At 38.9% G+C, this 26,220-nt stretch overlaps 2 protein-coding genes across 3 annotated transcripts; both read left to right on the top strand.

The window, feature by feature from the left end:
* The first annotated feature begins 1,890 nt into the window (after positions 1-1,890).
* Positions 1,891-12,502, top strand: LOC114921153 (up-regulator of cell proliferation). Of its 2 annotated transcripts, none has more exons than XM_065952571.1 (4): positions 1,891-1,944; positions 2,186-2,251; positions 5,945-6,012; positions 7,361-12,502. In XM_065952571.1, the coding sequence occupies exons 3-4, from the start codon at positions 5,982-5,984 to the stop codon at positions 12,067-12,069; spliced, it is 4,740 nt and encodes a 1,579-aa protein (XP_065808643.1). In that variant the 5' UTR covers positions 1,891-1,944; positions 2,186-2,251; positions 5,945-5,981; the 3' UTR covers positions 12,070-12,502. The 2 variants fall into 2 exon arrangements, with proteins under 2 accessions (XP_065808643.1, XP_065808644.1); XM_065952572.1 differs by having other exon boundaries at positions 1,922-1,944; positions 2,189-2,251.
* A 3,222-nt stretch (positions 12,503-15,724) lies between these two features.
* Positions 15,725-23,620, top strand: LOC109996747 (ras association domain-containing protein 7-like). Its single transcript, XM_020651024.3, has 5 exons — positions 15,725-16,109; positions 18,834-18,962; positions 20,814-21,455; positions 22,323-22,591; positions 23,283-23,620. The coding sequence occupies exons 2-5, from the start codon at positions 18,860-18,862 to the stop codon at positions 23,433-23,435; spliced, it is 1,167 nt and encodes a 388-aa protein (XP_020506680.2). The 5' UTR covers positions 15,725-16,109; positions 18,834-18,859; the 3' UTR covers positions 23,436-23,620.
* The last annotated feature ends 2,600 nt before the right edge of the window (positions 23,621-26,220 follow it).

The raw sequence follows: 26,220 nt of genomic DNA, 5'->3' as shown, positions 1-26,220 counted from the left end.
AAAAAAATAAACATGTAATAATGATTGTTGTGACTTTGTCTGTTTAAAAGTTTGATTGTTAATTTGCTGATTAGAATTTGACTCAAGACCTGTTTGATTAACTTTCATAGGAATAAATTACTTAAAGGAAGACTGTGAGACATTTTACACATAAATAAATCATAAATCCAGTCTGTCCTGTGTAAATGTGTCTCTGAGTCATGACTGTCTACAATGAGGGAGAAGCTCGAGTCCCGCTGGCTGTGTTGTTGTCAGAGCCGTGTTTACATGGACGGGACGGCCGGCTCCTCCCCTTGTGTTTAAAAGCTGTTTTAGTCAAGAACTAGAGAGAAGAAGAACGTACTCACTGATTATTTGGATGTTAGTAAGAGTTTTTAAATCATGGTCATTCTGTGTTAATTTACATGCAACGTGAAGCTACAGGCTAACTAAAGAGCGCTAACTTTAGCATGCTAACACAACAATGCAGCTCGAGCAAAGGATAATTATATTTTACGCTTGCGCTTAATGGTGCTTTATTATGGTGTGTTCCATTTGATAACTCCTTTGTGCAAACGCGAATGGAGAGGGGGGTTGGAGGTGTGTCTCTGGAGGAGAGAGCGCAGAGCATGGAGGAGCTGTGGTCAAACAGCAGTTTGTTTTGGTTTCACGCTGGTGTTCAAGGGCGACATCTACTGGATCAAAAAGTCACACATTATTCCTATAAAATAAATTTGACTGATGATATAATTTTGTCACCAGGAAATCTTATAGAAATGTCCATCACAATTTACAGAGAGGATGACGAGCCCAGGTCGAAGGGTCAGTAACAATTTGCAGTACATTTAATATTAATTACTTTTCCACATAATTGAAATAAGTCAGCCTGAATTTCCCCTGTGGCTGTTGTCTCCCCAGAGGCCACATATCAGTCATTTATCCCTCCCTGAGCTTGGCAGCTGCTGTGGCCCTCACTGCCCCTGCCCATCATTGTATTGTTCATTCAACAGGTGGAAACACCATTGAGAGACCGGCTGAAAGATGACCTACTTTGACCTTTGACGGACCTAAAGGTTGACAACATCGATTTTAATAGCCTTGTAAGATTGTTTATTCAGTCAATAAAAAGAGGAGAGTAAAATCCACTAAAGCAGGTTGTGACCTCTCCAAACCCCACTATACCCTTCTCCCTCAAAATCCCTCCCCTCCCCCTATTCCAATCTTTTAATTAATAGAAAACAACTTAACCAGATTAGTGAATTGTGGTTTCATTTACTCAAGCATAATAGGCAATTATGATTATCAAATGGTCAGAAATAACAGGACAATGCATAGATTTCTGTCAATAAGGTAACAAACTCATAGCCTTTACTGTGAGACATGGGACGATCGTGCTTACTGTAGTGCGTAGACGCCCCCCATTCTGAGCCAGGAAAAACACTGCTCCCCATAAATAATCTGATTTAATGATGTTTTTCTCAGTCTGTGACAAGTGGAAGTACAAGTCGACAATAAAGAAATATTATTTATATAATTTATTCACACTATAAAAAGATAAAGGAACTCAAGATAACATGAAAGACTTTATAACTGTCCCACTGCCCCTGAAAAAAATAAAAAAACTCACACACAGAAGAGACATTTAAGCCCCAGTAGTCAGGCGGAGGGGTAGTCAGATCATTATTGTCACACATTTCGGTGTCTGATCAACATGTATGGAAGAGCATTAAAAAATATAGGGGTCAAAGTTTGACCCCTACCGCCCAACGTTTGACCGTCAAACGTCGGCTACGTTGAGTAACTGATTTTATTTGTTGAGGAATGGTTGTAAAGAGTATCGAAACTATAAAACTATAAAACTATAAAACTATAAAACCTGGTGAATCAAATGTTTTCGATTTCAGAGCAGTATAAACAGCACAGCTGACACAAACAGCCTCAGAACTTTGGGAGGACTGATGTCTGGTGAGTCTGGAACCATTTTACTGAATACTTTTCTGCACAAATCTTCTTCCTAATTTATCAAAATTAACTTTAGGTGATTAGGTGTTACAGTGTGACGAACTGTTCTTCATTAGTGACAGACTGAGGATACGGTGTGTGTTCATTGATGGGATTGAATTGTTTTCAAGTTATCTGCAAACATTTTCAAATCATTTCTGTGAAACTGAAGTTAAATAAATGTTTTTTATTTTGGGTTTAAAAGCAGCAGAGAGCCATGGGAAAAGTCTGAACATGCTGACACTGAAGACACATGGACAAGAGCCTACAGGTAAACTTTCACTTGGACTTTTGGACAGATTGATTTATAAAAAAGGACATTTTGTGTCATGTGAAGTCGTCTCTCTGGTTAAATATTGACAGTAACTTGTCATTAAAGATAATAAAACAAAAGCATGTCACTCATCATAAATCTGACATGTCTCTGTTATTTGCACACTGCAGAGGTTTCTGGAGGTTTTTTATATATAAATATATATATTTTTATATATATACAGTATATACACATAGTTGTATGCATCTGGCCATTGGAGTTTGATTTCTTAATTGATTGTAAATTCCGCAAAAACGGAACATTAGATCAACAATTTCTCGAAGAAGAAGAAATAATAAAGATATGGGACATACAGTGTCCCGAAATTAAAATATCAAGTTATTCAATGTTATTCATCTTCCAATGCTAAAGCAGTACATAACAGAAATGTGTTTTTAGAACTGTAACAGGAAGAAAATAGTTTTGGCTCCTGCTTCTGAGTTTCAGCCAAAACTTTCTCTGGTATCTGAAAGGGGTGTGACGAGACACTAGCTCAGGAGACAAGACGAGACATGATAATCGGTTAATGAGACGAGATTATACCACCATTTCTAAGAAAACTTTGATGACTAAATATATGACAAAAAAATAGTATTTTAATTGTTTGAAGGTCACAAAATGCAAAATAATGCAGGACCATTTTTGAAATGTTTGAACTATCACTGCTTACATATTATTCTTGTCTTGGCAAGCCATGACTCAAACTTTTCATCTAACAGGACATCACATTAAAATGATGCATTATTATAATGAATCAAATCCTCAATGTTCTTCACTTTATATTCTTTTCTACAATTCAAATTCCAATAATAATAATAATAATAAAAATAATACAAGCAGTAAGATAAGACTGAACTCTCTTTTAATTAGAAATTGCTTCAAAAATCTGAGAACAACAAACTATATAATAAAAAGCTGAATTATTTCAAAAACAGTTTTGTTCTCCTCCATGAAGGACATCAGTTTTACAAACAGTAAACAGAAATCTCCTATAGACAACAGAATATCGAGTGGAACATTTCAAAACACAAGGCGTACTCCTGGGGGTCATTCCATGAAGCAGGATTAAGCAAAGTCCTCACTTATTTCGATAAGTCTGGCTCATTTAAGTGGGAGTTTAGTTCCACCATGGCTTATATGAATCCTTGCTGAGTTACCATGGTAACTTATGCTGGTGAACAAGTCTGCTCCGGACCAGGCTCACAGTCAAACTTAGTTTAGCTGTGTGTGTGTGAATGTCCGACGGGTAGAAACAGTTTCCTAAAAAAACATCTGTCAGGTGAGTTTCAGCGCTCACGTCACTCATTATAATAATGAATAAGCCCATAAATTTGTGTCTCAGCTTAATTCAAAATCAATCATGAAAAAAAACCTTCATTATATTGCAAAAGTCACACATCTAATGCAACTACAGGTGAGAAACTATAAAAGAATAAATTAAAAAAAGGTATAAAGAATATGATTTTATAAAAACCTAATAAATAATAATAATAATAATTCTCAGCCCACAAAGACCCACCCTACTCTGTCTCTGATTGGCTGGTAAAACAAGAGAGACAGGCAGACAGACCAACAGTGAGAGAGAGAAAAAGAGAGACAGAGAGAGAGAGAGAGAGAGAGAGACAGAGAGAGAGAGTGAGAGACACAAAGAGAGACAGAGACAGAGAGAGAGTGAGAGACATAGAGAGAGAGAGAGACATAGAGAGAGAGACAGAGAGAGAGGCAGAGAGAGAGAGAGAGAAAGAGAGACAGAGAGAGAGAGAGACAGAGAGAGAGATAGAGTGAGAGACACAGAGAGAGACAGAGACAGAGAGAGAGTGAGAGACATAGAGAGAGAGACAGAGAGAGAGACAGAGAGAGAAAGAGAGACAGAGAGAGAAAGAGAGACAGAGAGAGAGATAGAGTGAGAGACACAGAGAGAGACAGAGAGAGAGATAGAGTGAGAGACATAGAGAGAGAGAGACAGAGAGAGAGAGAGAGAGAAAGAGAGAGAGAGTGAGAGACAGAGACACAGAGAGAGAGAGAGTGAGAGACAGAGACACAGAGAGAGAGAGAGAGAGACATAGAGAGAGAGAGAGAAAGAGAGAGCGAGAGAGAGAGAGACAGAGAGAGAGAGACAGAGAGAGAGAGAGAGAGAGACAGAGACACAGAGAGAGAGAGACATAGAGAGAGAGAGAGAGAGAGAGAGCGAGAGAGAGAGAGACAGAGAGAGAAAGAGAGAGAGACAGACAGAGAGAGAGAGAGAGAGAGACAGAGACATAGAGAGAGAGAGAGAGAGAGAGAGAGAGAGAGAGAGAGAGATGCTCATAAAGCATGATGTAGGCCTATCTAAATGGAAATTGAGTGAGAGAATTTAATAAATAGAGAGAGAGAATGAAAAAAAGAAAACCACTATTCTTCCTGGTATAAATGGCATCTCCTTTTATTTATTATTTTGAGAAATATTGTGACAATAAAATAAACATTTCACTGTAACTACTTACCCCTGTGGAATTTACATTTTATTTTACACAAAAATGCACGTAAGTAAGGATTTATATCATTTTCAGCTGCACATCTGTTTTAAAGAAACAGTCTCTTGTTGGACACTTTAATAATAAAATATTACAACAATTACCTTAAAGTATGCACAGACTCTTTATAGATTTACCTCCATTCAGACACTGCTGTACCTCGCCATATAAATGCTGCTGTGCAGCTGTAACAAAGGTCAGCTCTATATTGGACAGGTGTCATTTTAATCTGTGTAAAGGTTTTATACTGTAGGGACCCCAAATGGACAGTCGCTCTGAGATCGGACAGTTTGTGGAGCAAAGGCTCATGGGAAGTTTAGTGTCCAGCTAAGAAATGTGTGTTAATAACGTTAAAGTCAATGTTCAGTAATGTGGTGGTAATTTTGCATGTTTAATCAGTTAATGGTCGTTAAACCATGAGTGTGAGAACGGGTCAGGAGTTAGATCGTATAAGCAGCTATTGGATGATCCCCCTCGGGATGAATTACGTTTTTAAAGAATTCAATTAATTAATTATTATCTAGTATTAAGTCAAATGCACATGAACCTGAAACATGAATAACTTGCACATTTAGCACATTTACTCGACCACCCAGATATCTCAACGTTCCTGATGTTATATGCAGCTACCAGCTGAAACCTTCATGAAGAAAATAAAAACAGAAAGTCGAAGCCTCATTTGAATCAAAGTAACCATACACACTGAAATATCAACACTTGTGAAAGTCAGTGAAAAGGTTGTTTAAAAGATATTCTAAAAGACTGAATTGTCTTCCTGTTGGAACAGCAGATATCCATGGCACATTTAGCTCTCATTAAGCACTGTATTCTTTGCACTGAGAGCCTGCACTGAGATTTAGCTGCAATACATTTTCTATCCATCTACGGTCACGTGAGGCCCAAGCTGCAGGGGCCCCTGGTGGGGCCGTAAAAGCCCAGATTTGGTGGCCTCTGGCAAATTTAAATGCCACTCTTCCCTCAAACTACTCTTAATTGTTGGATATGACTACATTTCTTGTTGCATATGAGTTTGACTATCTGATTGTAAACATGTAGCCTAGTAATATGTCATGATGGGGGGGGGGGGTCTTTCGAAGTTCTGTGAAACTAAACAGATGGTATTTGATGTTGCCTCCAGGTTTGAAAGCACAGGAAGGTTAAAGGAAAGTGTGACCATGTCTTTTCCGGACAAAGAAGATCCAACAGGTACAATCTATTTACAATACTTCTACATGTTCATTATTCATTCAGCCTTTAGTTTTGTAATCCATAAACCATTCAAGCCCCATAAGGCATTTTACATCTAACAAAAACAATTTAAATGTAACAACACAACAATGCATCTCAGGTAAGAGGATAGTTATAGTAAGGGATTATAATCTTCAGTTCCAACTTTATAATAACCATCCAAATAATGTTGATAGACGCTTTATAAAATATTTACAAACCATGAACAAATATCTGGTCCATGTATCTCTGTAATGTTTATAGATGTTTTATAAACCATCTCTTAAAGGTTTATAAATCATTTGGTCATCATTAACAAACACTTTATAAATTGTATGAAATGTTATAATATGTGCATCAATAAACTGTTAACAGAACATAAATTATAGCATTACAAATCATTAGCAAACATTATTAACTATCATTTCATTGTTTGTTCACAGTAAATAACTATTAACTCATGGTTAATTTACAATCTATTTACCCTTATTGACCCTTTATAGATGATGGTTATTATAAAGTGTTACCGAAATCTGAAAACCCAGCAGCAACAAGACATTGGATAAATGAACTGCTGTCCTATTGCACTCCTGAAAAAATATGATAAATTAATTAAAAAAATTATATAATTTAAGGAGAAAACCTGAAAAACTTTAATAAAATCTGGTGTCTGAACATAGAGAAAATACAGAGCCATACTGGGAGAAGGGTGGGACATGGGAGGACAGGTGGGGGAATTTGTTTCATTTGTTTTGGGGGGAGGGGATTTGTGTGTTCTTTATATTTATATTGACAGAGGATTTGTTTGGAAGTTTTTTTAATCAACAAATCTTTAAAAATAACTAAGAATAAAGGGTTTGACACTCGTGTTTAGAGCAGTTTAAATGAGAATCAGAGATAGTTATTGTAACCTTTTGTAGTTTTTAAAAATGTTCGATACAAACATTTACATAACAGTCAGTTCTTTTTTATTTCAGTGCTTAAAGAAAATAAAATCAGGATTTGCCAAAAATCGATATCGACAGGTTAGCCCAGGTAAAAATTGGAATTGGACAAAAATATTGAATCAATGCATCTCTGGTTGGGACCCAGTGAAATTATATAGTACAGTTGTACATTTACAATTACTGTATATTACAGTTATAGACTTGACTTTGACTTGTAAAAGACTTGAGACTTGTATTAAGCGACTCGTGCCCATCTCTGGATATGACTTGCATAACTGCCAAAGCTACCCGTTTTTTTAGATAGATTTAAAAGATATATTCAATAATCAATATCAAATAGAGACCTAATGTTGTAAACCTGTTCTCTTTCTCTTTGACAGTCCTTTTAAACTTTCTCTCACAACTTGGACTGGAGAGATTTTATCCCAACAAGCTCACTCTTCGGTCTCTCTTGGAGATCAACAGAAACAGTGTGTATGATGAAGATGTTTCATCAGTGGAGGATATACCATGGTGTTTTCTCAGGAAACTATTTAAAATCAATGCAGAATGCAGGAACTGTACACAATTGTCAAACAAAGATAAGGAGGAGGATGAAAACACAGATGATGAGGAGGAGGAAAACACTGATGACTTAGACCTTTATACTGCAGAGGACTCTGCAGACAATAAGGTGAACCTTCTTGACCTCATAGTAGCACTCTTTCTTTGTGCTGACAGCTTCGTGCAACAAGAAATGGCCCTCAAAATGTCGATGTGCCAGTTTTCTGTCCCACTAGTGTTACCCCATGGCAACAATAGTCAGAGTACCTTGATGGTCTGGGCTCTGAGAGACATTGTCAAAGAGTGGCGTCCACATGAAATGTCAAGTTCAAAAGAGTTTGTTGAAGACAACATAGTCCAGACAGAACTACCCTTCTTCTCCTTTGTGAGGCTTAAAAACTGCACTTTATCCAAGTCCCAGTGTTTGAATCATATTCTCAGCCTTGGCCAGTACAACACCAACATGTTCATACACAGAGATATGAAAGGAGGAGACCATGAAAGGAAGATTTCAAATGGCTTGGTAGAGGTCTGCTGGTACCTTCCATGTGGCAGAGAAAATATTGACACATTTCCAAAACCAATTGCTGTCGCCAATCTGAGAGGAGACATTGGTCGGTCACTTACACAATTCAGTTTTCTTTTTCAAGTGTCGACTGCTACCTTTGTATTCCTGGACAAAGTTGAAGAAAACGAGCACAAGATTCTGACATCTCTTCAAGATGTGAGATCTAAACTGTACTTGGTTGTGAACCGCAAGGCTGAGAATGCCAGAGAGGACATGATGACTGTCAAGAACACAGTCAAAGAATTAGAATTACCAAAGAGCAGTGTGAAAATCAAAGACCCACATGTAAATATAGTCAGATTTTCAGAGAAACTTTGTGTAACCATCAATAAATCCATGAAAAATGAAAAAACTACGACAAAAATCGAAAACATGCTTGACAAGGTAGTTGAACTTGGTCTGTCTCAGGATGAAAGCACAAGTGAACACCAAAAGAAGGTGGCTGAGGAGATTGCGAAAGGAATTGGTGTGCGAACTATATCAGAGTACAAGAACAAAACACTTCCTTTACAAGGAGTTAACTGGAAAAAGTTATCACAGTTGGAAATGGAAGAATGTAGGTTAAAAAATTGCAGTGAGCTTAGACCGGAAGAATATAAATCTGAACTGCAAACACAAAAACAAGAGATCATCAAGGAGCTTGGCAAACACAAACTATCCAAAGCTATGAATAGTTTCATTGAACAATCATCTGAGCAGGACAAAGTGAAAAGAGATTTTTTCCTGAAGTGGATGAAGCTTAAACGGAATGCACATTTGCAGCCTGCAATGAAACTATCCTTACTTCGTCACAAATTGACAGAAGAATGCAACAAAAAGGAGAAAAACGGGAAAGAGATTGCAGAACTGGATCAGGCTTTGCTGGAAAGCTCTTTGGGAATAGAGCATTACATGAGAGAGATGGGACTAATCTATGAGTTTTCCTCCCAGTCACGACACACTGATGATAAAATATCTCGACTCCCTGGTTTGGCTGCTGAAATGCTGTTGGATGGATATCCTTTAGAGCTTCTCGATGGAGATGCGTCTAACATCCCACAGAGGTGGGTGAAGGATGTGCTAATGGAGCTTCATAACAAGGTTGGAGAGAAGAGCAGACTGTTGGTGCTGACTGTGTTGGGTGTTCAAAGTACAGGGAAGTCAACACTCCTCAACACCATGTTTGGTGTGCAGTTTCCTGTCAGCAGTGGCAGATGCACAAGAGGAGCCTACATGCTCTTTCTCAGAGTAGGTGATGACATGCAAAGTGAGTTGAACTATGACTTTATAGTTCTCATTGACACAGAGGGTCTTAGGTCACCTTGTTTGGCACAACTAGAGGACAGTTGTGAGCATGACAACCAGCTGGCAACCTTTGTCATTGGTTTAAGTGATGTCACTATTATCAATGTTGCGATGGAGAACGCCACTGAAATGAAGGATTTTCTTCAAATTGCAACTCACGCATTCTTGAGGATGAAGGAAATTGGGAAAAAGCCAGTTTGTCATTTTGTGCACCAGAATGTTGCTGGAGTTTCTGCACATGCAAAGAACATGACAGAGCGAAAACATCTCTTGGACCAACTCAATGAAATGACCAAAATCGCAGCTGAAATGGAAAATCATCCTATCATACCATTCACAGATGTGCTGGACTATGACTTGGAAAAGAATAACTGGAATATCCCAGGACTGTGGCATGGCACCCCACCAATGGCACCAGTGAACACAGGTTACAGTGAAGCTGTGGCAGAGTTCAAGAGAAATCTTCTGGAAACGGTAAAAAGAGACAAAAGTGATCATGTGTCACAGATCCCAGAGTTTCTGGAGTGGATCACAAGTCTCTGGAGAGCTGTTAAATTTGAGAACTTTATCTTTAGTTTCAGAAACACTCTTGTTGCTCATGCCTATGACAACCTTTGCAAAGAGTTCAATCAGTGGGAATGGGAGTTCAGAAAAGAGGTTTCCCGCTGGAAAACAGAAACTGAAATGGAAATCCTAAATGCTGACAATGAGTCTGAGCTTCATCATTTGAATGAAATGGTCAAATCAAAAAAGTCAGAGGTCTCTGACAAAATAAAAGAACAAAAAAGAAAAATGGATCAGAAACTCAAAGAATACTTCAAGGGGAAAGACAGACATGTGAATCTGATAATGAAATACAAACATGACTTTATCATCAGGATCGAGGGTCTTACAAATGAAATCCAACATTCAGCCAACAATGACCTGGATTGTGCACGTGAATGTAAAAAAAGTTCAAAAGAGGCTGAAGACCTTCAGAGAAAACACAGAAAAGTGATTGAAGAGCAGGTCATGAAACTTTTGAGCGACTGCAAAAAACGCACACTGTCAGACAAGGAGCTGGAAGAAGAGTTTGAAAAAGTGTGGGCTGCTGTCACTGTAAACATATCTGGCCTAAAAGAACAAGATATAGCTGCCAAAGTCCTTGACCAGTTGAAAAAACATTTTGTAAATCTTAATGTCAATGAGGAACTACAGAATATTGGGGACCTGAAAGAATTCGGGAAAGATCCATTTAAGGCCAAAACTGATCACATAAAAAAGACAAAGACACAAATCATGATTTTCTTTTTTAATCAATATATAAAACGAGACTTACAGAGCCTGGCAGACAGTGTAATTGCATCTTGCACACGATTTGTTCAAGATACTGCAAAGACAGACAGAGATTACCATGATTCTTTCACAAAGGATCTTCTGGATAAAGTCGATGAATCCCTCAAGAAAAGCTGCAAGAACTTCAAGCCCCAGTTTGCTATTGACGTGAAACTTCACGTTTGTGGATTTGCTTCAAGAGAGTTCCTTCACATGCACAGAAAATACTTGGCCAACAGGGATCCAAGAAATAAGATGGTTGAGAAAAAGAAACAGTACTTGACAGACTTCATTGATCTGTACAAAGAGAGCGATCACTGCCAACGCAAAGGAACTGATTATGTCAGATTTTGTATCAAACCTGCTGTTGAGGAGTACATCAGTAGATCACTGGGAGTCAACATTGTGGAGGAAATTTTGACAAGTTGCCATTCACCAGAGTACAGTTCACGCTCCTTTTTCCAGTACAACATTCAAAAAGAGTTGCTGCAAAAGGATGACTTTGAGAGTTTTGTCAAGTACATTAGAAGGTATGAAATATTTGTTAAGGATTGGATATTTCAGCATGTCCTGAAAAAAATGTCAGAGGGCCAGACTCTGTGCAAACTGAAGATTAAAAGTCTGCAGGTCATAGTCGACAAAATCACAAAAGCATTAAAGCAGTCCACAAAACACAGTGATGGCACTCTGCTGCCAGACAACCAGGAAAGTATCCCAGAGCTCATCAACAACATGCGAAAGTATTTAAATAAAGACATCTCAATTTCTGTGGAGGATGAAAAAACCATCCTGTTTCAGATCCAAAGCACATGCCGTCAGTTTACAGACAGCCTGTTTAAATCATTAGATGACTTAAAGGAAGAGCTGAAGGAGGAATTCTCAAACTCTGGTGACATCTCTGAAACTCTGAAAAAACTCCCAACCAAACCACAAGATGAGCTCTTTAAGCAAGTGTTTGGCTGTGGACAACAATGTCCTTTCTGTAAAGTTCCTTGTGAGGCTGGAGGCAAAGAACACAAGGAGCATCATGCAGCTGTGCATCGTCCTCAAGGTCTTGGTGGGTACATGAATATAGAAACGGAGGAGTTGGTTGAAAGACTGTGTACAACAAATGTCCACAGCGAAACAAAATTCAGAAACGCAGACACTGAATGGAAGGACCATCCTTTTCAAGACTATGCCACATATTATCCAGAGTGGCACATTCCTCCTGACCGCACCATCCAGGCATCTGACTACTGGAAGTATGTGCTGGTAAAATACAATGACAGATTTGCTGAAGAATGCAAAGCCAAGCCTGCTGTCGTTCCAGAGTCCTGGAGAAGCATCACAAAGGAACAAGCACTGAAAGGTTTAAAAGAAGCCTTCAACATAACGTGAACATTGCACAACTCTGACAAATATCCTTAAACAAGAAACATTTACACATCTCCTGTTCTTTGTGTGCAAACAGAGGAAGAGGAGTGACAAAATCATATGGCACTGAACACGTTAGGGCCTTCAGCAAAACAACTTGTTTCACATGTTTTCCTTACTAAGAGAAATGGAAGTCTTCAAAGAAAGACAGAAGCTCGGCTTCAAATAGTTGAAGTGTGAACACCTGATTTATATTTTTTATGTTTCTATGTTATGATTTAGTTCATCTGAAGTCTTTTTTGTGTTTTTAAATATAACAATCATTTTCTTTTGCACATTTTCTTTCAGCACTCTTACTACAGTGCATGAATAAGGCGATGGCTCTGATGTGAGTTTCAAAGGACAAATCATGTTGTTTTTGTTGTTCTTTCAGTTACCTTTTGTGTTTACGACTTTCTTTTCTGTCAGAAGGTGTGTACAATGTGAGGTCAGTATGAGTGACAAGCTGACCATGACAGATGATGAACATGAAAACAGAGATCATGTTGTTGTTTTTATATTTTGGAAGAATTCTGAGTTGTTTTTTTATGTTCTTTATGTTCATGTTTTATTTTTTATGCCATTTTAACAAGTGTGCACAATAATGATGATGGCAATGATGATAATGTTCTTCAAGACCACGTACAACATGTGTTTTCTTTTGTTTGTTTTGATGAGAAATGAAACAGTTTGTTGTTTTGTATGTTGTTGTGTGGCTCTTTGTATTATAACTGGTACACACAGTAAAGATGATGAAATGATGATTTACTATACGGAGACCATGTGGGGGAAAAAGAGATGATCTGCAGAGTTTGTGTCTGAATGGTTGATTCATTGAATCACATTTAGAGTTTTGATTGTCCTGATTAAATTATGTGTCACAAGAAAACTAAACGTGTTGGATACAGTCAGAAAATAAGAAATGTTGATGTCTCTGACTTGAAGTGCTGACTAACATTGTTTGTTGTGTATTTCTGACATAAATCTTCTTCTTGTGTTTTTAGTTATATTTTGGCCTTGTAGTTTTAATGTTTTTGTTCAGTCATAGAGCTACAGTATAGTGATGTTGATGTAGTGGATGATGACGTTCTAGTACAATAACAGTTTGAAAACAGATGTTTAAAAAAATATAATCACAAGTTTGAATGTTTTTACTTTTCTATTTGTATTCATCATAGGGAAAAAGAAACTTGTTAATCTTTTGATGTGTTTTTGATTTAGTCAGTGAATATGTGATTTTAATCTTCCTGAATTTGATATTGATGTTTAAAAGTTGTCTGAAGAGGCCGATAGCAGGAAAAGTGAGGCCAAATCTTGTTATTTCAGACAGACGATGAGTTCAGCAAGCTGGACGTGATATTTACATGTTCTTATTTCTGTTTTTGATGTTTTTGATGGAAAATGTTTTTTTCTCTTAATTCTATATGACAAGTGATAAAGATGATATACTGTATGTATAATAAATGTGAAAATGGGCCTGAAGCCACAAATGTTGAGTTAAATTGTGATTAAAGATTTCAGTAGAAATTAATTTTTTCTTCAGTCTTCTTTTGTTCAGGCTGTAAATAATAGCTGTCAACAATCACTCTTTCCAGCTGTTAGTCAGAACTATTAATAATCTGTGTGACTGAAATATGGGATAACACATGTCTATAAACAGCAGTTATCTATTTTTGCAACACTACAGTCTCCAAACAGAGTAAATTTACATTGGATAAAATGTTTGCAGAGTGGGGTAATCTATTAGAGGGTTTACTTTGTTGTTACAATACTACATCTCTCTCAAATAAAGTTGGAAATGAATTTCCATTGCTTACATCACTGAAGAATAATATTTAAAATGTCACAACATGCTCTCAGTTCTTAGAGGTCTAGTTCAGAAAAGTTGCCAATGAATGTTTGTTTGCAAGTTAAGACGGTGTGCAGGAGTTTACCTATAAGTTTTTGATGGACACGTTGCTCTCCTACACACCTGTCTCATTAAATGGACGTGCAAAGGTTTTCCTGTTTTGAACTTCTCTACAATAAAAGTGTTGCAGTTGCAGTTCTGAAATATCCTCACAGTAACAAAGTAAAAACTGTCCATCTGAAGGGGCGCAGATAGCATAGCGGTTATGTAGCGTGCTACATGTATGGAGGCTATAGTCCTCATCATAGCGGCTGTGGGTTTGAATCTGACCTCCACCCTTTGCTGCATGTCATCCCCCACTCTGTCCTCTCAACATTTCCCGTCTCTCTTCAGCTGTCCTATCTAAAAAATGCAAAAACTGTCCCTCTGAAGAACATTTGTACGGGCTGTTTGTGTGCAAAGCAAACTGATATTTAGAGACAATCATTCTAACTTCAAATCACAGAACAATAACATGAAAATTAGGAACATTAACATAATACGTCATTATTTGAAGATGTTAGGAGCTAAAATGAAAATGCAACAGAGAAGTACAGAGTAAGAATTGTGGGATATGAAGTTTGACTGGTGGATTTTCTCCCAGTTGATTAAAGGAGATAATTGTTTTTAGTTCTCTTAAGATGAAAACAATGATTTGATCAGATAATGTTCATTGGCTGAACCAAGTACTCGCTGGGTCATAAATTCAGCTCTCATACACAACACATCACTGACAACTGAAGGAAAAAACCACAAGGGGGCGCTCTGATCACACTCTTTAAACATAAAGATGAACACACCTGTGTGTCTGCTTATTAAGTTTTATTTGTTCACTCTGTGCTGAAGTCTATCCATGGAAATGACTTGAATTCTGCATCTAGTCTTTCTTGCACTACATTTCTATATAAAATTGTTATGGTTGTAATGCGGTTGTATTCTTGTGTGTTGTTCTTTGTGTTACCAGTGTTTGTACGTATAGGAGTATTAGTGTGAGTGCGTTTGGGTGTGCGTGGGGGACAGTGGGGATCCCCAGTTTCAGGCCCTCTTATTTTTGGGGTCGCAAGCTGAAAGGTTTGGGAACCCCTGGTCTACCCAAATCAAAAGAAATTACAAGATCATTAGGCCCTGTTCACACTTGACTTATTTTTTCAACTGCCAGCACCTTTTTTACATACAAGCCTATGGAAAAAGAAAAAAGGATGACGCCTTTTTAAAGAAGCAGGCGCCTCTTCAAAAAGAGCTGCGCCCGACGCATTCTCCAGTTGAATTATTTCAACTTTTCAGAAAAGCGCTGGGTGACGTCAAGCACCTTTCTGACAGTGCTTTGATTGTGAGCCAAACAAATAAAAAATGATGCACAGTTATAATTAAATCAGCACAAATGTTACTGCTGAGACTGTGAAAGATAATGAATAAAGATGTTTCCTATAAGTGTAACAGCATCCAAACAGTGTGACAAGTGCTGCTGCCAATCGTCTCTCCTCAGTATTTAATGTGTGTTAGTGTGTGTGTGTGTGTGTGTTCGTGTGTGTCACACACACACACACACACACACACACACACACACAAACAGCATGACTTACAGAGTGGAATGCAGCCGCTGTTTGCGTCAAGAGCCACTCCTCTTAGTTTCAATCGTTTACACACAGAGTGGGAGGAGCCCGGTTTCAGTATCACAGTGACATCACAGTTTAGAGGCAGTGGTGTTAGGAGTAGCCTACTTAAACATTTTCACAAAACATTAAAAGTGGGTGTATATAACGATCATGAATGAAGATAAACAAGTGTATATGGGGAAGAGAGGGAAAAGGAAAGAAAAGACACCACCTGACACTTTGATGTAAAATCTAAAGAAAAATGTGGAAGAGTTTCATAAAGGACAGTTTCCTCTGAAGTGAAAGTGGAAGAGAGCCAAAATATTGTAGCAGGGTAAATGTTCTTGATTACCTTTCGGAGTGACGTCACTTTTCACGCAGTGCATCCAGAAAGGCCGCATTCCACAGCTTCACTCCTCCTCCTCTTCCTCCTCCTCCTCCATCAATGAAGTGTGTCTGCATGTGAGCCGACCATCAGCCTGAAAACACAGCAGTGAGAAAGAAGAACCGTCAGTGACACTGAGAGAAGCTTGAACTCACAGGTAAGTGCATCAAAATTCCTCCGTGAACATCCCTGCTGCCTGCCTGGACTGTTTCTAATAATTATGAGAGTGAGCGATACGTTCTTAAAGGGGGAAATGTTTCATCTGAGTTTTTATATTTCTAATATAAACAGCAGTTAACATTTTATGGGTCTATTTAATTTAAACCCTCTTTTAATGATAGTTCTTAACATCGTTACCTTTTTGTATTCAACTATACACTGTACATGAAGGCATCAGCACACATTTACCTAACTGTTATAACACTTAAATCAGCTTGAAAACATTTTAATTAAGTTAAAATCTCAAGTTAAATTTAAAAAACAAACAACAAAAATCGAGGCTGCCTCAGTGATTTCTTTTAGATACTGATCATATCGAGTACAGAAGATACAGTCAAAATGCAACTCTTATAACTTGAAAAGGCTCTACTGTGTTGATAAAAGATTTTTTGGAGTAAAACACAGAGCAGGTTGATATTTAAGTTTTATGATTTGTCATTTTAGGAAACAATATTTCCTAAAAAAGATTTACAAAATGTGGAAGGCTGTGATCAGTTTCATAACAGATAGATGTTCACATCAGAGGAGTGAAGTTTGTGATTTTCTGCATACAAAGATTTGTTTTTTGTCGTCGATAACTTGAACTTTCTTGTGATTATTTGAATGGTAGTGAGGATGATTTTGAACAGTGGAGGTTCGTAAACAGAGAGTGGAGGTATGTGTGGGTGGAGTCTGAGTCCTCCAGGAATGTCAGCGTGTTCTGCCACATTCCTGCTCTCAGCAAACCTGTGTCCTCTCTCCTGCAAACACACAGCGGCAGAGAGACAAACTTCTTTTTCACACACGGTCAAAAACCTGGCTCCTCGTGTGAAATGAAGATTGGACATTTTAAACTTAGCTGCAGTATTAAACTGATGCGCAGAAGGTTTCTCTAATGTCTGAAACATCAAAGTTTCACCTCAGAGTTATGCAGAGCAGCGGAAAATTCTATTCTGCTGTCCTAAAGAAGAAATGCAGATGACTAAACGTAAAAACAGAAGAACACATTTACATAAAACACACTCATTGATTTTACTAACGCATTACTCTGAAAAAACAAATGCATACAAAAAGTTGAAAAAGGATACATCGTCCATAACTTCTGGTGACACTTCTATCCTATTTCTGTCTCTCTGTCCATCCAATATTTAAAACATTTTAATAACAAATTAAGATCGCTCCATCCCTTATCTATACCACTTCACATTCACACCTATGGGCAGTCCCAATTAACCTCACGTGGTTGGACTGTGGGAGGAAGCCTGAGTACCCAGAGAAAACCCACGCATTCATGGGGGGAACATGCAAACTCCAAACTAGTGTTGTAGTCAAGACCTCACTAACTGAGAGAAAAACATCCCGAGACCAGAGTGCTCCGAGACCAAGACAAGACCAAGACATTTAGGGATAGAGACCTAGACAAGACCAAGAGCAAGGCAGAGCGAGACCGAGACAAGACCAGGACCATAAATATCAATGAAAAATCATCATCTGGCATCTATTGATAAACTTATTATATTACAACTCAGTAATTTGATCTTACTTTGTGTACTTTTTATACAAACGGCATCATTTTTTTAGGTTATTTCTATATTTCCTACTTTCATTTCTTAGTTTTAGCTGAAATGTCTGAGGATCTTGGTTTTTTTTAAATATATTTTCATATTCAATCTTCTCTGTGATTGTAAACTGTAGGGTTTTTTGTGATTTTTATGTCATGATGGTTTTGATGTTTTGTATGAAGCACTTTGAGTTGCCCTGTTGCTGATGTGCTATAGAAATAAACTTGCCTTACCTTGCCCAAAGTTTATAATCAATAGCTTAATTTATCCTATTAAAACTTTACCACGTTGTAGTCATCACAAAGACCATCAGTGGATTCATTTACTGTCAGCTGCGAAATTGACCGCGTTAAAGTGAAGCGGTCGTCTACTGTTTCCATGGAAACACGCTAGCTGCCGCCACCGTTAGCTTGAATGATAGTGACACAGCACAAACTGAAGCTTACACTTACAAAAAATATTTATAATAGTTGTTTACCTCTTTATTACCTCTTTTTTTCTCGTTGTTCTGGCTTATCCTGAATGTTCAGCAACCGAAACCTCCATTCTCCACCTCGTTAGCATCCTCGGAAATCTAAGATCATCGCACACCAACGAAAACATACTACGCAGTTTAATTTAACCGAATAAATTCGACATTTTAGTTACATCTAAACTCCTAAAACTATAAAAGAATGAGTTGTTGTTGTTTAACGGGCATTTAAACTTTAAGTAACACAAAAGCTCAGTCTTGTCAAACTTACCAAAACCAAACCGTCAACGGTTAACATTTACGTCACAGAGATGTCACAACGCTACCGTGACGTTTAACGTTTAACGTACCGTTTTTTTAACGGTTAACATAATAATAAACTAAATATTGAAAAAAAAAAAACATAAGATCTGGGCTAATAAAATACATTCATGTCATTTCAAAGACATACAACTGAGGATTATGGCCACATAAAAAAAAAAAATAATAATTGAATTTCGAGAATAAAGTTGTACATTTACGAGATTAAACGATTAAACTCGTAAATTTACAAGTTTCCTTACGAGGAAGGGAAAAGCATGCACGGTCTAACTCAGAGGTAAACTAGGTCACATGAACAGACTCCATGTATTTATCCGTGTCCTTGCAGGTCGCTGGCCGTTCTGCAGCTGAGCGATGGAGCTGAAGGTGTGGGTGGAGGGTGTAGCCCGAGTGGTGTGTGGCCTGTCTCTGAACACTTCCTGCCAGGATGTCGTCATAGCTCTTGCACAATCGATCGGTAAGTTCATTCAGAACTGGTTTGTTCACATTGTCCTGTTTAACTTTTTGCTTGGCTTGAAGGAATATTAACGTTCTCCTAACATAGTCTATACTTGTCATATCCAGCTAGATGAATAATTGACTCTTGTTGGTTTATGTTGCAATGTTACAATTCCCTTAGCAGACTTTTATAAAACTTTTAAAAGGTTTATAAAACTTTTATTTTCAGTGTTGCAGTGCTTTGAGTTCCATAAACACACTGTTAGAGCCGCTTTCAATCAACATAAAGGAACTCTAAATAAAGTGCATATGTGCAACACCATTAACATTTACAACATAACCACACAAGACCTTAAGTAACAAGAATCGAAAGAGTAAAAAGTGGTGTTGTAGTCAAGACCACACTAACCGAGACCAAGACATACCTGAGACCGAGTCAAGACCAAGATCATAAATATCACTGAAAAATCCTCACCTTGTGTGTAGAGGGCGTGTCACTCATTTAGACCGTAACAGGTTGCGGCCCAAACCGGGGAATAAAAATCAAACTACAAATTAATTGCAGTTATTTGTTCTTATTATTTTTATTTTGTTTTTTGTCTTGAATTTAAATCCAGAATCTGCCCAGGCCTCAAACCGAGTATGCTTCTGATTTCGAAACGAGACCGAGATCTTCACGAGACCGGTCTTGAGACCGAGACCGATTTTGAGTACTGCAACACTAGTAAAAAGCTTTTTGCATATAGCCTAACTATAAATTTAGCAACATGAAGCTACACAGATAAAAGGTTTATCAGCCAGGACTCCCTTGTAAAAGAGATTTTGCAAATCAGGAAATATTCCAGGTAAAATCCTAAAAAGAGTGAGAACACATTGACCTGGTAAAATCAGTGAAAAGAAACATCAAAATCAGTGTGTAAAACAGTTACACACAGATTACAAATAATACAAAAAAATACAATTTCTTGCACAAATTAAGTTAAAGCCACCATCACTGAAGTCACTGAAGAAAAAGAGAGAAGAAAGCTCTTCCATTAAACCTGTTTAATTTGGATATTTTATATTATATTGCTTTTGACATTTTGAATTCCTCCTTGTATATTCCTAATTCGTATACAGGTTATTTGCCATTACAAACACTTCTTTTACAGCTCTTTACTTTTAACTCTACCTTTTAAGTTAATGTTTTTTGCACAAACCTCAAAAATTCTTTACTCTGCGAGTGTAGTAGCAGAACATACTGCATACTACGTCTGATATTAGTATGCAGCAGACGCTTTCAAAAAGACGGATACACGGATGCTGTTTTTCAAGTGCTTGCTGAAGAGCAGAGCAGACTGCAAAAACTGAGATTTAAAAGCAGTGATGTCGTGCTTGATCCAATCAGGAAGCAGCAATTTCAGGTGAACTGACCAATCAGGCGAAGCAGCTGCATCAGCACCTGATTCACAGACACACCCACCCACAGTCAGACACATTTTCACAGACACACACCCGCACACTGCAGGGGAGGAGACAGAACAACACATACCACAACAAACAGGATCGTGACACAAATATGAGCCACCAGTAGAGCACCAGTCACACAAAGAGTGGTTTACACAGTTATAAAAATCATTAAATTAATAGACTTAGGTTAAAGAAGAATTAGCCAGTGCATAGTTCTATCAAATTAATTGAAAATCAAGTTTAAAAATAAGAGTAGGAAGAGTGAAAAAAGGTTTTCAAGGTTTTATTTCTATTCCCTTTAAAACACTTTGCATCGCCTTTTGCCTTAAAGCTGCTTTACAAACTTTACATTCAGTCATTTTTCAGTTGTAATATCCATTCTCTTTTCAACATGGATCTTCTCTGTGTGTGTTTTCTGCAGGTCAGACCGGTCGGTATGTTCTGATCCTGAAGTTGAGAGGAACAGAGCGACAGGTGGTTGCAGATGACTGTCCTCTGCAGCAGCTGGCTCAGCTGGGGCAGCTGGCTGCAGAGGTCAGGTTCGTCCTGCGGAGGACCGGTCCCACCCTCAGTGATGGTCAAGACACACCCACCAGACAGAGCGGTCTGCCTCTGCCTGGATCAGCAGAACCAGATCCTGTCAGGAGCAGAGAGCCACACAAGGCTTTCACCTTTAATCTGGGTCCCTCAACAAGTCCCAGGAGGACTAAATCAAACAGGGCTTGGTCTCCGTCGCCCAGAGCCTCCCCGGAGCCAAGAGCTTCCCCAGTCTCTTTTCTAGACCCCATCAACCCTGTGCAGGCTCTACACCCTTCCTCCAAAGACGATGTTTTCAGGCAGATTCTGCAGCAACAGAGGAGGCTGCAAGACCTGGAGATTGAGATTCAAGCTCTGGAGAGGGAGACAGACATGTGGGAGCAGGAGAGTTCATCTGCTGGTCTGAATCTGGTCTCTGATGGTGAACTGGAGGAGCTGGAGCAGAGGCTGAGCCTGAACCAGGAAGAGCTGATGCACAGAGAGCACTGGGAGAGACAGTTACAGAAAGAGATCGACAGAGAGCGAGGTACGTCTTCAAATGTGTTCACTACAGTGGCCAAGAATTTAAAAAAATGTGAATGAATGACTTTAGTGAAAACTTAAAGGTGACATATTCTCCTCCTCTTCAACCAGTTTAAATAAGTCTCAGAGCTCCTCAAAACATGTGTGTGAAGTTTCTTGTTCTAAATCCACTCTGATCCTGTATTTGCCCTCTATTTCAGCCCTGCTCAGAACAGGCTGTGTCTGTGTCTGTATCTTTAAATATGTAAATGAGCTGTGTCTGACCACGCCCCCTCTCTGGAAGGGCTTGGGTGTCTCAGTGCTTTCTCGCTCCATGTCCTATTGTTTACGGTGAGAAGGCAGACTCAGAGGGCAGAACAAACACCTAGCTGTGGGAGTGTCACCCACCAGGGGGAGGGGTTACTGCTCTTTGTGATGTCATGAAGGGAAAATCGCCAAACGGCCTGTTTGAGCACACATTTTCTGAAAAGTGGAGCAGGAAAAAGACGGAGAGGATGGACTTTTCTCATCATTGGGGGGTTTGTAGACAGACTAGAGACACATGTTAGTGTTAGAGGAACATGAGGAAGTGGATTTGCATAATTTGTGACCTACATGGATCCAAACAAAAAAGAAAACTTTGGAACTAGTTCACCCCTCAGAGACGTATTCAAGATGAAATTTGTTCATTTACAGTAATAACCAAATGCCGCTTACTGTTTGAATACTTGTTGGTTTGAATGTTTTGATTGTGAAATGTCATTTTTTCCTCTGTGAAATGTTTTGACCTTCAGAGCCACCTTATTTGACATTTTCTTCATATTTGATGAACTACTTTTCCCTCTGACATCTCTAAAATATCTCTAAGAAATGTGAACACTTTAATCTGCAGACATGCACGGACGTCTGAATCAGATGCAGCTCTCGATGGAAGATCACAGTTTTCAGATCAGGGAGCTCTACGGCCGCTCTGCACACCTGGAACAGGACCTGACACTCAGATCCCACAGACAGAGCTCTCAGACTGGCCCCCGGCAGCCGGATGAGGCCCTAAGGCCCCTGAAGCAGCAGCTCCACCAACGTCTGCAGCAGGGAGATGAGCTGGACATAACATTGTCAGAAACACAGAAGAAGCTACGAGCTGCAGAGGATCAGCTACAGGTAGAACATTTAAGGCAGATAGTATTTGGCAAGGCTCGTTTACAACTTAACTTAACATGTTAGAGGTGAAGTCAGTCCACATAATCATCCCACAACTCCCAAAACAAAACTCAAAATCATACCATCCACTGGAGTAAAGGGAGAGAGTGGATCTTACCCTCTCTTTGGACATCCCTCAGCTCCTGCCTTAACACTCCCTTCCTGTTTCACCAGGAAGTGTCTGTGAGATGGAGAGCGTCAGACAAGTCTGTTTTTTCTCTTTCAGTTGTTCTCTTGCATGCAGACTCCTATTATTCCCCTGGACACATCTTCTTTAAGTGGGAGGGGCCCACCATGTGGTAGAAGGGCTAACGTTTAGAGACAGGAGAGAGGGGTTCACATTCAAATTTAAGTGTTTGAGCCTTTGAGTGAAACATAAAAAGGAAGCTCTGCCCTGTCCATGTGAAAACAGAGCTCAGAACAACAAACCCAGGGGGCGTTTGACTTCACTCTCCTTTTAAGAAGTCTGAAATCACTATATGTTAACTGGGTATATTTGTTTAATTAATTAATATATTATATAATATTTAGACAGATTCTTGGAGAAAATACGGTTTGTGACACTTGGAGGGCTAACATGTTCACATGTGTTGATTGTAAATGTCTTGAAGTCAACATTGGTGCTGATGGTGATTTTTCCTGCATCCTGTAGGACAGATGGGAGATGATCGAGGAGCTGAATAAGGAGCTGAGACAGTGTAACCTGCAGCAGTTTATCCAGCAGACCGGCGGTCCATACGCTGACCAGACAAACTCTCTGCATGTCACCGAAGTTTACCTCAGAAACGCTGGGATAATGGAGTAACAGCTGAAAGTCACTGTACGTCATCAGAGAGTTCAAAGTGTTGATAAAAAGATGTAGTGTTTTTACTTATTTGACTTGATGCACTTTTCTGTGCGGTGTCTGACAGTTTCAGCCTCTGGCTCAGTGTAGTTGAAGTACCTGTACCTGTTTTTCACTTGAGCTAATTCTCATGTTAACGTTTGTGAGTCTGTTGAATCTTTTTTTTTTTTAAGATTTGTTTTGGGACTTTTTGTACTTTTATTGTAATGATAGGACAGTGGATAGAGTCGGGAATCCTAGAGAGAAAGAGAGAGAGAGAGAGAGATAGTCTGTCGGGGAAAGCACAGGCTGGATTTGTCCCCGGCTGCTCTCTTCAAGGACTACCGCCTCTGTACAGGGGACGCCCAAACCAACCACTTGGCCACTGCCGCTCAGTGTAGCCGTTGAATCTTGATGCCTGCTGCAGATCTAATTTCCTTTGGAATTAAAAATGAAGTTGAAGCTAAGTCGAAGTTGAAGGACATCACAGACTGTGTGTGTGTGTGTGTGTGTGTGTGTGTGTGTGTGTGTGTGTGTGTGTGTGTGTGTGTGTGTGTGTGTGTGTGTGTACGATAAGCCAATCACTGCCTGATTCTGTCTGAAAATGAAACTGAAGTGTAACTTAAGGAGTGAAATGAAATGTTTGAGTCTTTGCTCATGTTTTTGTCCTACTGAACTTTGTAACATAATATATTTATTTTTTATCATTTTAATTAAACAATATATGTTTTATAAAAGTCTTAGTTTTTTTAATGAGTTTGGGTTGATTACCTTTTTCAGTATAATCTCACATGACGCAGTGTACTGTTTGCTCCACTAGAGGGCGCCAAAGCTTCATGACTTAACAGCATTTTCTGCACAAACCAGTTCACCAGACCAACACATCTAACCATCATACAAACACATTCACACAACCTTTTGTGAAAAAATCTGCATAAAATAATGCGACCTGGCACTTAGGATCAGAAGCATAAAAAATTTTATATATTGTTTTAAATTTGGACTGCAGTACCCATTACTTTATCCACTGCCTGATCTATTAAATGCAAAAGAAAATCATCTTCAGTCTGCTCCGAAACAAACTGCTACTGTGTGTAAAATTGCCTGTAGACTGTACTGTCTGAAGACGAGGTCAAAGAGACCAGCCTGTGTTTGAGAAGCAGCTTTGTCCACTAATAGCCGAGTGTTTGTTTTTGTGCTAAATCTGTTGAGTGTGTTGAGTGACAAAGTGATCTTCTATCTTTGTAGTTCTAAGATTATATCACCCTCACATGATTCAGGTCATCAGATGTAATCCAATCTGAACACTGACCACCTCTCGCTAAATATACAGCTGTCACTCATGGTGTTATCCTCCGTCTGGCCTGCAGGGGGCTGTCACTCAAGAAGATAATAAAACCTGAAACAGAAAGTTACCAGCAGTTACAATGAACAGTTACAAGTATTTAGCATGTTTTATGGAAGGACAAACCTCAACGTCATGCTTTGATTGTTTGTTTTTTTATCATATGATGCAGATTTTCTCTCCCACGCTGTGCACCGCGCTGCTCTAATCCACAGCAGGCTGATCTAATTGCCTGTAATCTAATCTCATGCAATGTTATCTCCTCTAATACAACCGAAAGTGATCTAACAAGTGTTTCAGTTTATCGGCCGACTGCAGTTTACCTTCTTCACTTTACCTTGTTCTTCGAGATAAAGTTACAGTCTCAGTACGTTAAGATAAAATACATTTATTTACACTGCGCCTTCAAAGTAGCTCATTTTATCTCATTAAAAAGACCGTTTAAAAACATTTTTTAAAACAAAAGAAGACACAGAACATCAGGGAAACATTCAGACAACTCATGACTCATATTCAGTAAATAAGGGTTTGTTAGCTTCGCTTTGAACACATCAACAGAACATGCCCGCTTAAAGGCAGGGTTGGTCATTTCCTCCAGATTAACTTTTTAAGATTTTGGTTGAAATTGTCTTAAAGTCCTGACAGAAATTAATAAATCATCTTTTTTTTATTTTGCAAGGTTTATTTTATGCCTTTGTTTTAATAAGACAGTGGATAGAGTGAGAAACTGAGGAGAGAGAGAGAGAGTGGGGAATGACATGCGGGAAAAGAGCCACAAGTTGGATTTGAACCTGGACCCCTCGGAGGACTACAACCTCTAGCACATGAGGCGTGTGCACTAACCACTTGGCTACCTGCACCCAACAAGTGAATGCAATCTGAACCATCTGCAGACCCCAAAACTCTTCTTTGGCAGACATGACAGTAAAACATTATTACTATACAATAATCTAACCTAGAAGAAACAAATGCATGAATAAAGACCTCAGCATCCTTAAACCACAGGACTGAGCTGATCTTGGAGACGTTTCTGTGGGGAAAAAAGGCGACTCTAGTCACCTCCTTGATATTCAGATCAAATGAAAAACATCTAGAAAAAGAATATGGGTGAAATGCTGGCTGAGGAGAAAGTATGGGCGCTTTATGTGCAATGCCGTGTAGCACGCTGTTAAAGTATGCAACGTCTGGTTGGTGACGCTCTCTCTCGTTGGCTATTGGGGGTTCTGTCAGAGGCAGCCAAAATCGAACATTTAGGATTTCAGATCATGGAGTTTCCAGCTGGACTTGGAGCAGTAAAATAATCATATGACACCACACACTTGAGGATTATTTGGACAAATAATCGGTTGTGACAAGCCTCCGATCGGGCCATGCACCCCCTGATCGTGGAAGGGGTGGGGTGGGGGGGAAAAGGACCTAAAA

The sequence above is a fragment of the Labrus bergylta genome, chromosome 3 (genome assembly GCF_963930695.1).
Source record: "Labrus bergylta chromosome 3, fLabBer1.1, whole genome shotgun sequence".
Classification (NCBI taxonomy): Eukaryota; Metazoa; Chordata; class Actinopteri; order Labriformes; family Labridae; genus Labrus; species Labrus bergylta.
The sequence above is the reverse complement of the archived record's forward strand: the minus strand, read 5'-3'. Positions and strand labels throughout refer to the sequence as shown.